This window comes from Ammodytes marinus (genome assembly GCF_949987685.1).
Source record: "Ammodytes marinus genome assembly, chromosome: 17".
NCBI lineage: Eukaryota > Metazoa > Chordata > Actinopteri > Uranoscopiformes > Ammodytidae > Ammodytes > Ammodytes marinus.
In genome coordinates, this window is record NC_137221.1 from 9,904,571 (window position 1) to 9,917,681 (window position 13,111).

General features: G+C 40.0%; 2 protein-coding genes across 5 annotated transcripts; both read left to right on the forward strand.

The window, feature by feature from the left end:
* The first annotated feature begins 2,033 nt into the window (after nucleotides 1-2,033).
* Nucleotides 2,034-4,417, forward strand: LOC307263903 (ATPase inhibitor, mitochondrial-like). Its single transcript, XM_080045195.1, has 3 exons — nucleotides 2,034-2,225; nucleotides 3,897-4,009; nucleotides 4,111-4,417. Exons 1-3 carry the CDS (start codon nucleotides 2,145-2,147, stop codon nucleotides 4,250-4,252), a joined length of 336 nt encoding a protein of 111 aa, XP_079901321.1. The 5' UTR covers nucleotides 2,034-2,144; the 3' UTR covers nucleotides 4,253-4,417.
* Nucleotides 4,418-4,654: 237 nt separating this feature from the next.
* LOC307263674 (heterogeneous nuclear ribonucleoprotein R-like) lies at nucleotides 4,655-12,577 on the forward strand. Of its 4 annotated transcripts, XM_080044887.1 has the most exons (15): nucleotides 4,655-4,813; nucleotides 5,843-6,003; nucleotides 6,112-6,230; nucleotides 6,313-6,420; nucleotides 6,522-6,635; nucleotides 6,788-6,964; nucleotides 7,155-7,290; nucleotides 7,412-7,617; nucleotides 7,703-7,852; nucleotides 7,936-8,057; nucleotides 8,148-8,692; nucleotides 10,629-10,689; nucleotides 11,624-11,691; nucleotides 11,812-11,951; nucleotides 12,261-12,577. In XM_080044887.1, exons 2-12 carry the CDS (start codon nucleotides 5,847-5,849, stop codon nucleotides 10,661-10,663), a joined length of 1,869 nt encoding a protein of 622 aa, XP_079901013.1. In that variant the 5' UTR covers nucleotides 4,655-4,813; nucleotides 5,843-5,846; the 3' UTR covers nucleotides 10,664-10,689; nucleotides 11,624-11,691; nucleotides 11,812-11,951; nucleotides 12,261-12,577. The 4 variants fall into 4 exon arrangements, with proteins under 4 accessions (XP_079901013.1, XP_079901012.1, XP_079901014.1 ...); XM_080044886.1 differs by having other exon boundaries at nucleotides 10,629-11,691; XM_080044888.1 differs by lacking the exons at nucleotides 10,629-10,689; nucleotides 11,624-11,691; nucleotides 11,812-11,951; nucleotides 12,261-12,577 and adding an exon at nucleotides 9,915-10,575.
* The last annotated feature ends 534 nt before the right edge of the window (nucleotides 12,578-13,111 follow it).

Sequence of the window (13,111 nt, forward strand, 5' to 3'; positions counted from 1 at the left end):
TGTGTGTCAGGGGCGCTCCGGTGGCGTAGTGGATAGAGCGCGTACCATATTGGCTCCGGCCTTCGTTGCAGTGGTCGAGGGTTCGAATCCGACCCGTGGACCTTTACTGCAGGTCATCCCCCCTCTCTCTCTGTCTCCCCATTTCAACTCTGTACTATCTAATAAAGCTTGAAAATGCCAATAAATAAATAAAATAAAAACTTCATGTTGATATTAAGCAAATAAACTAAAAATAGAAATATAAAAGACTGGACTGACTTCTTTTAAATCAATAACCATAAGTTGTTTGTTAAAATAATACAACATTAATGCAATGTGCCTTAAAGCATCACATTTTTAATTGATATTAGTTGTCCGACTTGTGTATTTGTTTAAAGAAAAAAACATTCTAATATTTTAGTGTTGTCTGAAGTCAAGATTCTTAATCCAATCCAGTAGATTTAAATGAAAAAAAGGGTGATAGGTTGGCCTAGAGGAAGAGGGGCCGACCAGCAACCATGAGGTCGCTGGTTCTATCCCTGGCACAGGACAGGAGGGTGTTACTTGGTGGGCACCATAGATGTAATACTTGCCACGACTAGTATTACATCCATGGTGACCACCATCTCTACCATGGTGTCCTTGAGCAAGGCACTTCACCCCAAAACTGTTCCAGGGAACAAATAAAACAAAAATAACTCAACCAAAGTCCAAACTAATAATAAAGCAACCTCAAGGAGAGAGGTTCCTCTTCATCTTTTGGAAAGTGGGGACATTGCTCAATTAAGCTCTCCCAATGAACACATTCTAATTATTTTCTTGTGTAATCTTTAAAATGTAATCATTGTTTTTTTGTTGGAGAGCAATTCATAATATATGAAAAATTGTTTCCAAAAATAATTGAATAATGAGTTTTTTTCTTGCATTATAAATGTTGCAGTTCTAGGAAAAAATATTTCCCGTACAAACGGTACGAAATTATATAACTTAATTTCTTTTTGGAAATTACTGATCTGTAATAACAAGGACAAGTTAATTTACATAATAGAATATGCCAATCTGCAAATATAAATTACTCATGAACTGCTCCAGTACAAATGTTAGGTATCTGTACTTTACTCCACCAGACGGACATATTCTACTTTAAGTCCAGTCCAAATATGTTAGTTAATAGTTATTTACAAATTAAGATTTTTAAATACAAAAATGCATAAACCCATTACAAAGATGAATGCACATTTGACAGCTCAGTGGCGCAAACCCCATAGGCATCAGTTCACAAAGGTGTAGTTGAAAAAGGTAATATGGTCAGATGAGTTATCATTCATACATTATTTTCCATAAGCGGGTGAATGCATGTGTGAAGTACAACTAAAGAACGGTACAGACCTGAACACTTGACCCGTACATTGAGGGTGTGGCTGATGGCTCTGTTATGCTGTATTTTGGATGAAACATTTCTATCTTGATGGGAGTGGTCTTTTCCAGGATGACAATGCACAGATACCAAACTTTGTCAACCAGGTGCAACAGTAAAATTTCGTATTTACACTTATGCATGGGTATTAGTAATCTAATGAGTTGTAGCTTAATTTCTTTCTTTTTTTGGCTACTTTTATAACTTAACATAGGCTAAATGAAGGATCTGAACACTCTTCCACCACTGGCTAAAACACTGTTTTAAATAAAAAGTCTAATTCAAAATTTCCAAAAATTCGTCCCAAATTCCTTTGCCATATAAATTCATATTCTAATTATATAATCTTATTAAGGTATAATGCCCGAACATTTAAAAAAAAAAAGTAGGAACTAGGCCTACCTTTGTTAGTTGTTTTAGAGATATCTTCTGTACGATTTATGACCATCAGTGGCAATTATATCAAAATCACGTTTTTTTTGTTTTTGTTTTTGTTTTTCTACCTTCTTGTAACAGAGTATTTTTACTGTGCTAATTATTTGTACTTTTGTTAATATGGGTAGGTCCCGCCTCTGACCGCGCGGTGGCAGCAACAAGCGGCCATGCAGCACAGCAGAAGTGCTCGCCCCCCTGGGACTTTTTCCTGCTCTGACATTTCCGCAGTCTGTCTGAGCGAGGAACAGAAGAGAAGCAGTCAACTTTTTTCTCTGTCCCTGTCTCGGTTGCACTTGTTAACATACGAGTGATCATGGCGACCATGTCAATGTTTATCCTGAGAACAACCATAAGGAGACAACTAGCCGCTCAGATCAGAATGGCCTCCGATCAGGTAAACAGCTGGTGACTGATATGACTGTTAGCATTAGCCTGCCACTATCCAAGTAGTTATGATAAAGTTAGCAAAGGCTAGCTAGTCAGTTGACACCTATAGTCTGGGAGGGCGTTTCTTAAAACATGGCTGTTACACGAACATGTGTGCAATGGTGCAAGTACATGCTGCAGTATGTTGTTTAGATGTCACGTTAAAGACTTGCCCCTAAACATCTGTTCTGAACTAAAAAAAAAAAAGAGAGGTCATGTGTCACTGGAGAATTGCGCTACTGCTGCTTTGCAATAACAGGCAATGCAACATGTACTTTTTTTTTATAAAGATTTCATTGAACAATGCAGAGCAGAAACACAACACAAGTGAACATACGTCTGCAGAGGCAATGCATAGGCCTGTGTTTAGTATCAACATTAAAAAGTTTGCTTTACCATATATTGCATAAAGATTGCATAATCATTTTAATTGAGGAACACTGCGTTCTTCTTGATTTATGGGTGTGATATGATATCTCTCAAGCATACGAAAACGGGAGGAAAACATTTATTTTTGAGTGAGGGCAGAAAAAAAGCAATACCATTGAATTAGAAGAGTGTGTTCGTTTATTAAAGTGACAGACAAAAAAGAAAAGAAATGTTGATCCAAAATTGTTCTGTAGCAGTAGCAATAAATAAGCTTTGATTCTATTTTAGGTGAGACCAAATGAGCAAATGGCATAACACAGCCTTTTTACTGGTCCTTATAAGGTGTAAAATCAACTAATCTGAATGTTAGGCTTTATAATGTCTTAAATAGGATTTTGCGTGTTAATCACACTGTGATAAAACTGTATACAGAAATATAGGTAGTTGCTGAATGTGAATTAAAATGGATTCTTAAAAAAGGTATTGAAGTCTTATATTTAACTTGTTAAAACCTGCAGAAACCCTTTCATACCGGTTTGTTAATTAGCCTAACTTTATTAAAGGTGCTGTAAGCGGAATGGTTATTTTAGCTAACTTCCTGTCAGTTACTGCAGTTAGCAGTCCCCTCCTTCGTCCCTACGTCACCACATTAATGCACTGTGGTCTTCAAACAGCGAGTTATCTAGCACCATCTAAAAATAAATAAAAACCATCAAAACAGACATTGGGAAGGATTTATATAGCGCTTTTCTAGGCACTCAAAGCGTTTTACAGGGTTCCAGGTTCCATTCATTCACACACAGTCATACCGGTGGCGGAAGCGTGGCTGCCATTCAGCGCCTACGGCCCCTCCGACCACCACAAACATACATCAGTCATACACATTCACACGAGGCAAGGTGGGTGAAGTGTCTTGCCCAAGGACACAACAACCATGACACAAGTGGCAGGGCGGGAATCGAATCGCCAACCCTTCGATCGTTGGCCGACCCGCTCTACCACCTGAGCCACAGTCGCCCCGACTATCCTATACAACCCAATACATTTTTAATATGAAACAAATATATACTTACACATAAATGTTCTACTTTCTTCCACTTCTTTTTACATCAAATTTCTTTAACTTTACAAAAACCTGTGAGGGTCTTTTTTTAAATTAGTTTTTTGCCCAACATTCGAAACATTCTTGGATAGTATTGGAATAATAACTTCCATGCATTGTGATGCTCTTTCGGATGTGATAATAAAATATTCCCTCTGCTTATTCCAGCTCGGTGAGTTGGGCAAGGGCGCAGGCAAAGGCGGAGGAGGAGGAGGCTCTATAAGGGAAGCGGGGGGTGCATTTGGAAAGAAACAAGCAGCAGAGGAGGAGCTTTACTTCAGGTAGGACAATATGATGTTATAATTTAGGATTTGCACCGTTGAAGGCGTGAGTTTATATCCTTTGTTCTCCACAAGATTTTAACCAGATTTTCACTTCACAGGCAGAAGGAGAAGGAGCAGATAGAAGCTCTGAAGAAGCATCACAAGGAAGAGATCGAGCACCACAAGAAGGAGATCGAACGCCTAGAGAAGGAGATTTATCGTCACAAGGGCAAAATCAGAAAGCTCAAACACGATGACTGAAGCTGGAAACGTTAGCCTTTTCGTCAATTTCTCCTCCACCTGAGACTGCAGATATTTTATTTGATATAAATCAATGATCATCAGATATTGATCGATTCACTGCTGGTAAAGACTACGTATTGACACCATGAAAACCAAAACAACAATAAAGTACCTAATTTTGGAGCATGCAATTCTTTTTATATCCCTTCTTATTGTTTTTGTTAAAATGGTTCATTGTTCTTTGAAAAACTATTTGTTGGGAGAAATCAGGCTGTGTATTTTCTGATCCCGAGAAGGTAGCGGTAATACATGATTTTCCAACAAGAAGAAGAATACTTGAACACACCCTGGCCCGACCCCGCCTCACTGCTCATTTCTCTTTGCACAGATATCGCGATGTTTGCTGAGCGGTGGCGTTGTTCGGGCGAGCCGACGACGAGATTGTAGCTGTCTGGAAATTCTGTCTAGTGTGTTTTTAAAAAATCAGAGGTCTTCTAAATATTTTTTAAAAAATCGTACGTCCGACAAGTCAATCGTTGCCACATTTTAACACAGGTCGCCCTTAGTGACCCGAAACTGGTGAGTTTCGCTACCTGTCTGTTTGTGCGTAGCATGTGTTTCATGTGAGAATGGTGTCTTTTCTGCATCGCGAGGCCTTCGTTATAAGCCCGTTAGCTAGCCAGCAAGCTAACACCCCACTACCAGCTTAACGTAAAGAAAACAATGTTAGTTTCCAGTTTGCTCTTCAATGTGTAGAAATGCACCTACTTGTAAAACAAACCGTTTACATAGTAAGGCCACGTGCAGGTAAACGCAGTCATAAAGTGTTTTCACCTCGCGAGCTAGCAGGCTGCATGTGAAGGGGGCGGGACGGTGGTTGCTTCGAAGTGACCGGGTAATGTTACCGCACAGTACCTAAACGTTTCCACGGCAGGCGATCAAACTTCATTTTTTACTAAGGCAATTCATAGTATCCTGCAGTTACGTTCTTTTATTCTGTTTGAGAATATAATGTATCCCAATGTGTAATGCAAGTGCTTGTGTTGTAGTCACGTAGGCCATCAAGTAATACGTTACAACATCCATCCATATGTAAACAAGTGGGTTAATAACGCATATACAGTGTTTCTGCGGGTCCTTTACAAGTCTTAAATATGTCTAAATAGTTTTAAATATGGTCTCACAAATTGCTTACATTATAAAGTTAACGTTATTGTATTAGTTTTGTTGTTTTTGGGCTAAAATTTGTATTGATCACGCTGTAACAGTAATACTAACATATCATTTATGCTGACTGTGAAAGTTAAATTACTTTGCTATTATTATTATTATTATTATTAAGTTATTTGGGGACTCCACACATTTATTTGTTTGTGAAATGGGTCTTAAATTGCATTCATAATAATGGTAAACAAAACGTATGAAAAGTCTTACATTTAACTTGTTGAGACCTGTAGAAACCCAGTGTGTAATAATTGCCATAATTAAAACGTAGGTAGTTTGGTATAATGAAATATCAGTATTTTTTGATCGGCCCATAATCAAGTTGAAATACATTCTTGATTTGAACTTTAACTGAATAAAGAGTTTCCCTTCTGTATTAAACAGGAGAATGGCTGCCGCTGAGGTGAACGGTAGTTCTGCTGCAACAAAGGAGGAAGAAGAGCCCATGGAAGTGACTACACCACACACAGAGAACTATCAGACGCTTATTGATGCAGGACTGCCCCAGAAAGTGGCAGAGAGTCTAGATAACATATTCCAAACAGGTGGGTGTTTGTTGCTTTGGCTCAAAGCGGCTTAGAAAATAACTCTGAAGTGCTAAGGGTGTTTACTGCAGCTGAACCCAGCAGTGAAAGTGCTTTTGCTAATCGTAGGCTTGGTGGAGTATGTTGACCTGGACGAAAGGGCCATTGATGCACTGAGGGAGTTCAATGAGGAAGGAGCACTCACTGTGCTGCAGCAATTCAAAGAGAGCGACCTGTCCCACGTACAGGTAACCGCATGGATGGAACACATATTTTCTTTGTGTTAATTTAGATTGATTAAAAATAATAATTTAATTCTTTATTTTGCAGAATAAAAGTGCTTTCCTTTGTGGAGTAATGAAGACTTACAGACAGAGAGAAAAACAAGGAAGTAAAGTACAGGAGTCCACGAAGGGCCCAGATGAGGTGAAAATAAAGGTAAACAAAAACATGTGACTCAACTTCATATCAGAATAAAAGCTCTGTGTTTGTATTTACATGCCATACAGCTCAGTTAATGTTTTTATTATTTTTATTAGGCTCTATTGGATCGAACAGGATACACCCTGGATGTCACCACAGGCCAGAGGAAATATGGGGGTCCCCCACCTGATGATGTGTTCACAGGAACACAGCCTGGGATTGGAACTGAAGTAAATATGTTTTTAATTTTTTTAAATTATCATTATTTTTTAAGAGTATAAGGTCGGTGCTTGAGTATCATTCACAAAAACATCTAAATAGTTCTCTTGATATTGTGCTTCACAAACCCTACGCTTGTCCACCCTTTTTCTCTCTTCTTCAGGTGTTTGTTGGGAAAATACCAAGGGATTTGTATGAAGATGAGCTTGTGCCACTCTTTGAGTCTGCTGGTTTCATCTGGGACCTGAGGTTAATGATGGACCCTCTCTCTGGTCAGAATAGAGGTTATGCCTTTATCACATACTGCAATAAGGACGACGCCGCAAAGGCTGTAAAGCTTGTAAGTAGTACGGCAGGATACTTTAGGAAACATCAAATTAATACAATAATTTTCAAAGTAATAATGTGAATACTGAAAAAAGACTGACTTGATCACTAGTGTAATGGTAAAGAATAAAATACAAGGTTCGCTTTACTTAATGTTTTACATTGCTGTTAATTCAGTTTTGGCCTCTCCATGTTAATTTCAGTGCGATAACCATGAAATCCGTCCTGGCAAGTACTTGGGAGTGTGTATATCCGTTGCAAACAATCGCCTGTTTGTCGGATCAATTCCAAAGAACAAGACTAGAGAAAGTATATTGGAAGATTTTGGCAAAGTGACAGGTCAGTTTCCAAACCACAAAAGTGGATTTGTATCAGGAACTCGTTTTAAAACAAAACTTTAGTCATAATGGATGATAGACATGACAACAGTTGTAGCAGTTAGAGATGTTTTATCTTACAGAGGGTCTCCAAGAGGTGATATTGTACCACCAGCCAGATGACAAGAAGAAGAACCGTGGCTTTTGTTTCCTGGAGTACGAGGACCACAAGTCTGCTGCTCAGGCTCGGCGCCGCCTAATGAGCGGCAAGGTCAAAGTGTGGGGGAACCCAGTCACTGTTGAGTGGGCTGACCCTGTTGCAGAGCCAGACCCAGAGATCATGGCTAAGGTAAGCAAGTCTCATGTGTTGCTCTTTAAATGACAACAAATGGTTTGGTTTGACAGGGTAACAGGGATTTATTTTGTCATCGTAGGTCAAAGTGCTCTTTGTGAGGAAGCTGGCCACACCCGTCACTGAAGAGCTTCTTGAAAAGACATTCTCTCAGTTTGGGAAGCTGGAACGAGTGAAAAAACTGAAAGACTACGCTTTTGTCCACTTTGAAGAAAGGGATGCTGCCGTAAAGGTGGGTTTATCAGTATGGAGAAGGTATTTCACATTTTTGATTCCATGTATGTCACAGTAATAGATTGGTTTTGTTTTGGTTAGGCAATGGCCGAAATGAACGGGCAGGAGCTTGGGGGTGAGGAAATTGAGATTGTTTTGGCAAAGCCCCCAGACAAGAAGAGGAAGGAGCGCCAAGCAGCTCGGCAGACTACCAGGACTTCAGGGTGAGGGACAGCGGCATGTGACTAGGCAGCTGCCAGAATTATTCTTACATTAGAAATGCATCAACTGAAACACTGTCCGTCCCTATGCAGGTATGACGACTACTACTACTACCCACCTCCACGCATGCCTCCCCCAGGCCGAGGCAGGGGTCGTGGTGGGCGAGGGGGCTATGCCTATCCACCAGACTACTATGGTGGATATGAAGATTACTATGATGACTACTACGGCTACGACTACCATGACTACCGTGGTGGCTATGAAGACCCCTACTACGGTGGCTACGAAGATGTGTACAGCATGAGGGGCCGTGGTACTCGTCCCAACAGGGGGGGGCCACCTCAACCTCGGGCCCGTGGAGCCCCACCGGCACGAGGCCGGGGCGGCTACGCCCAAAGAGGGCCGCCCCTCGGGGGTCCCAGAGGGGGCCGAGGAGGCCGGGGAGCCCCTTTCCAGCCGCAGAGGGGCCGCGGTCCTCGTGGGGCCAGGGGCAACCGCGGTGGGAACGTCGGCGGAAAGAGGAAGGCAGACGTGTTTAACCAGCCTGACTCCAAGCGCCGCCAGACCAACAACCAGCAGAACTGGGGGTCCCAGCCCATCGCCCAGCAGCCCCTGCAGCAGGGGGCCGACTATTCTGGTAACTATGGTTACAGTAATGACACCATGGAGTTTTCACAGGATTCTTATGGGCAGCAGTGGAAGTAGATGCACCCAAAGGTATTTGGCAAAGTGACAACAAAAAAAGAGAAAAACAACAAAAGACAAAAAAAAAACTAAAAAAAATAAGGAGATTGGCCACAATTTTTGATTGACTTTTTATTCTTCATCCCTCATGAAAAGAAAATCTGTATATATATATATCTCTCAGAAAATATGGACAGACCCCAGAATTGGCTCGAGATGATTGGCTGGAAAGCCTTTTGGCTGAAGAAGTGAACGTAACCGTTGTGGTGAATCATTTGTTACTCCTATGGTTACATTGGGACATGTGTCTTTAAAAAAGAAAACACACTCAAAACACTTTTATTGTTACGTTTTTTTCCTGATTCTTTTAAAGCCAACAATGAACATTTACAAAAAAAGTGGACATTGATTCTCAAAAGTCTGAGAAGACATTAAATAATGATATTGCCTTGCAGGAAGTTTTGGTCCATGCCCTTTTCCTCCCTCCCCTTCTTGTACTCCCTTTATTTGTGGTTTCTCATAGTGGCTTAGGGACTTGCTTGTAAATAAATGCATATGGTTAGAGCTTCATACTTCATTTTTTGCAATGGTGGAGAAAAGAATCCACAGGAAGGAAGAAATCAAAGTTTTGTAATGTTCAAAGTGTATGCCTAGCATTTCTAGAGGTAGAGAAATTGTGTTTTTTTAAACTGATACCATAACTTCCTATGTTTTCTTTGAACTTGCCCAATAGAGTTTGGTTTGGCTTACCTTAAGAGCCATAGCAGTTTGTTGTCTGATGTTCTTTGTATTTATAACTTTTACGTTTGTTCCGTTTCAATAAAACTCAGCTGAGCATCAGTCAATTGTCAGATACTCAAATTCAGTGTGTCATTAAGTATTTGATTTTACCTCAATTCTCTCATTTGGATGAAGATCTTCTATTCCAAGTCAAAAAAAATTGCCTCAAAGGAAAACCACAAAAGACTGAAATTGTGCAATCAGACAACGGGACAAGAGAATTGGAGGAAAGTGTTTGATGATAAAATGATTTAAATAGGATTTTAACTCTTTATTTTTCAGTGCATGCTACATCAGACTACAGTCATTTCCTGCACTCTGAATTTATATTGACCACATTTTTACTTAATGCATTACTTAAGATTGTACCCGTCTTTAAAAATTTGTGTTCGCAGGTAAACAGTGTATGCTTTAGTAAACATTAGTTTCCCCTCACTAAGTGCTGTTTTCTTCGGCTCATGAAGACAAGGAAACATAAAGAGCTTCCTAAAGGTAATTGGCTGCTTATTTCACTATTACTTAATTGATAAATCTAGTACATCCCGTTAAGTTTACACTTTCCCACACGTGGCTCCTATCTGTCATGTATCCAATCTGTCAGCGACAGTAAAGCAAATTCATGCAGTATTTTCACAAGTGCAATACCGGAACGGTATTTATTTATTGAAGACGGGTTCTACTGAAGCATATACTGTGTACACCTGTTCACGCAATCTTTAGAGCCAGGGCAGTTTTGGATAATGGTGAGATGTCACTTGAACTGGTCCGGTCCTGATACTGACACCCTTTTTAAACGGTTAAATACAACACATCTGACCCTGAATGGATCCGTACGTTGTTATATGCCAAGTTGTCTACAATTAATTTCTCACCCCCTAAAAAAAAATCTGCACATCATCTCAACCACCTGTTCTCTCCTTTTGAAGACACCAAGGATCTGCCCATCCAGAGGGTTAAAATTATTTCAAAACATTCCTTCTGCCATAGCAAGTGCTCACCTTTTCAGAATTTGTTGACCATAGAAAAGTGTTTTCAGCATTTGCCTTTTGGTACCGTTGTATCATTGTATTTTGTTTCATGTGTCTGTCCTCTTATTCCAACCTGCCTAGGTGGAGAAGCATTGCGAGCGGCACCACTAGAATGAGGGACTCACCTGAACGGTACTCGATGGTGAGCTAGCCTTGCACAGAGTACTGTCTCCTCTCCTCATTGTAAATCACCGGAGAAATACTAGCCATCATTTAACATTGTTCTTTTTATTGTTTCCTTATTGATAAATTCAATCAAGCTTCTTTTTTCTTCTTTTTTTTAATTCAGTAGGAGTTGGATTTTTTTTTTCAGGCTATGAAGAACTCAAGTCACTAAAGTTGACAGAAGAATCACTGGAAATTAAAATGAATTGTCTTACGAGAATATATCAGTACATATTTCCCCCCTGAAGCAAAATTACAATTTTCAGAGGCAAATGGCTGTTTCTTTAGATTGGATTAAACAGCAAGATGGCAAAAAAGCAAGTATTTGGTGGGAAACCCTGCAAACACCCGCTGCTTACTTGGCTTACTGCACCAAAATCAATATCAGCTGTCTGCACACATATTCTGTGAATGGAGGGTGGTGGTGGTGGGTATTTCCCCTCCTACTCCGCTAGGGGTAGCAGCTGTACACCCGCACTACTAGGTGTCCTTTGTTCCTTTATTCAACGCTGCATTTATTGGCCATTTTCCAAGCTGCAAAGGTGGTAATCAATAGTTAGTTAATAACTAGTGGAGCTGTTGTTTTTATGTTTTTGTCTTTCATTGGGGGTGGCTGAATAAATATTGGTAGAATCAGCGGTGTTAGAACAATGGATGTGCCTATAAAACTGATGTATGTATGTACCCTTCAAGGCCACACGATGGTGGTAGATTGGCTACAGTATTTATATTGCCCAGGTAAGATTGGAATACATAGAGATGAGTCCAGTTTATAACAGTAGAAAAGCTCATTGTCTCAAATAACATACTTATATTGGTTTGCTTTAAAGTGCCATCAAATGCTGGAGTTTCCTTTTTTAGAGATTCTCATACCAGAACTATGTCTTTTATATGTTGGCTCTTGTCACCAGGCAGTAAAGGAGCTGCCCTTCCCCCCCATCCATGTGAATGAGTTCACACGAATGGAAGGGACTGATTGGTAAGATTGTTCAAATACTTGCCGTCTTTTTGGTCATGTTATTGGTGATCAATGGTCATTTTGGATGCTTAGAAGCTGACTAACATTGCCCTCGCCTGTGTGGATCTTTTTTTCCCCTAGTTCTCAGTCTGGATACTTCTCCTCAAGCTGTGAGACAGACCCAGCACGGGGTTTCACATCTGTCAGAATGGCGTGCTAACTGGACCCCACTCTTATGAGGTCCTGTACTCATGGGGACACTCGCCCAGCAGGAGCCACAGGTGAGAGATAATCAGTGGATTAGTACACCTACTCTTGTATTGGACAAAGCTTTGGCTTGTAGTATATGTCTCACTGGGACCGACTTCTTTGTCTGAATTAGTTTAAATGTCGCAATATGCACAATATTGTTCCAAACTTCAATCAAAAATATTGATTTTTGATATTGAAGAAAAATATATATTGATTGAAGTTTGGAACAATATTGTAAAAACCATTAATGAGTATGAATAGTGTTAGATAAACAACACTACCTATGTAGTTGATCAGTCCATGATTGTCTATAATCTAATTTTTTATGTTTTTCTTAGTTGCTGCTACTCATGGTGCAGAAGCGTAGGAGGACATGGACGATGGACCTGTCATGATCCAGAGCTCCATCCAACAAACTGCTGCTTCCTCATCCAGCTGAAAGAACTATAGCTGTAAAGGAAAATGATCTGTTAATGTTGATTATTCAATACAGTTTTTTACAAGTACATCGGTTTGTATGGCTATTTACAGTTTAATTTAACTGTCTTTTATCTTAGGAATAACCTAGAGGTTTCCAAACATTAAAGCATTGTTTTTCCTTTAGGTAAAAATGAGCTTGTTTGGCTGTCCTGTTGAAATGTGTGCATCATGAAGTGCGAACTGGTTTGTACTGTAAATAATAAACGTTTCTTATTGCAAATTACACCAGCTTCAAACGAAATGGGAGGTGGCCCAGTATGTCAACATAATGGGTGGACCATAATGTAACATGTCAGTGGCCTGTTCACTGAACCCGCATCTTCCTGCCTCTGAATGAAAAGGTCGAACTGTTTGGATACAGGTGGTCTGTGGCAAAATTAACAAGCAGGATAGGCAAGCTTGAGAAATTGGGACTTAATTGATTAATGTAGATCGGATGTTTTCATGCATGCAGGGAACCCCCTAGGGGATTTTTTAGCTGGTTACATGCTGGTTGCTTGTATTATAAAAAACGTACCAGGGAAAGTCTATTCTAAGCCCAGTAGGCCTAGTCCTTCACTGTGATCTCTGAACTAAATCGAGCTGACACATTAACCTACGTAAATCCACGTAATGTGTAAAATTGCATGTGCTGTGCCCAGCCCGATGCATTGTTTTTTTTTTTTAAATAAGGCAAGCTATATTTTCATTTCAGATACAAAGTAAATAA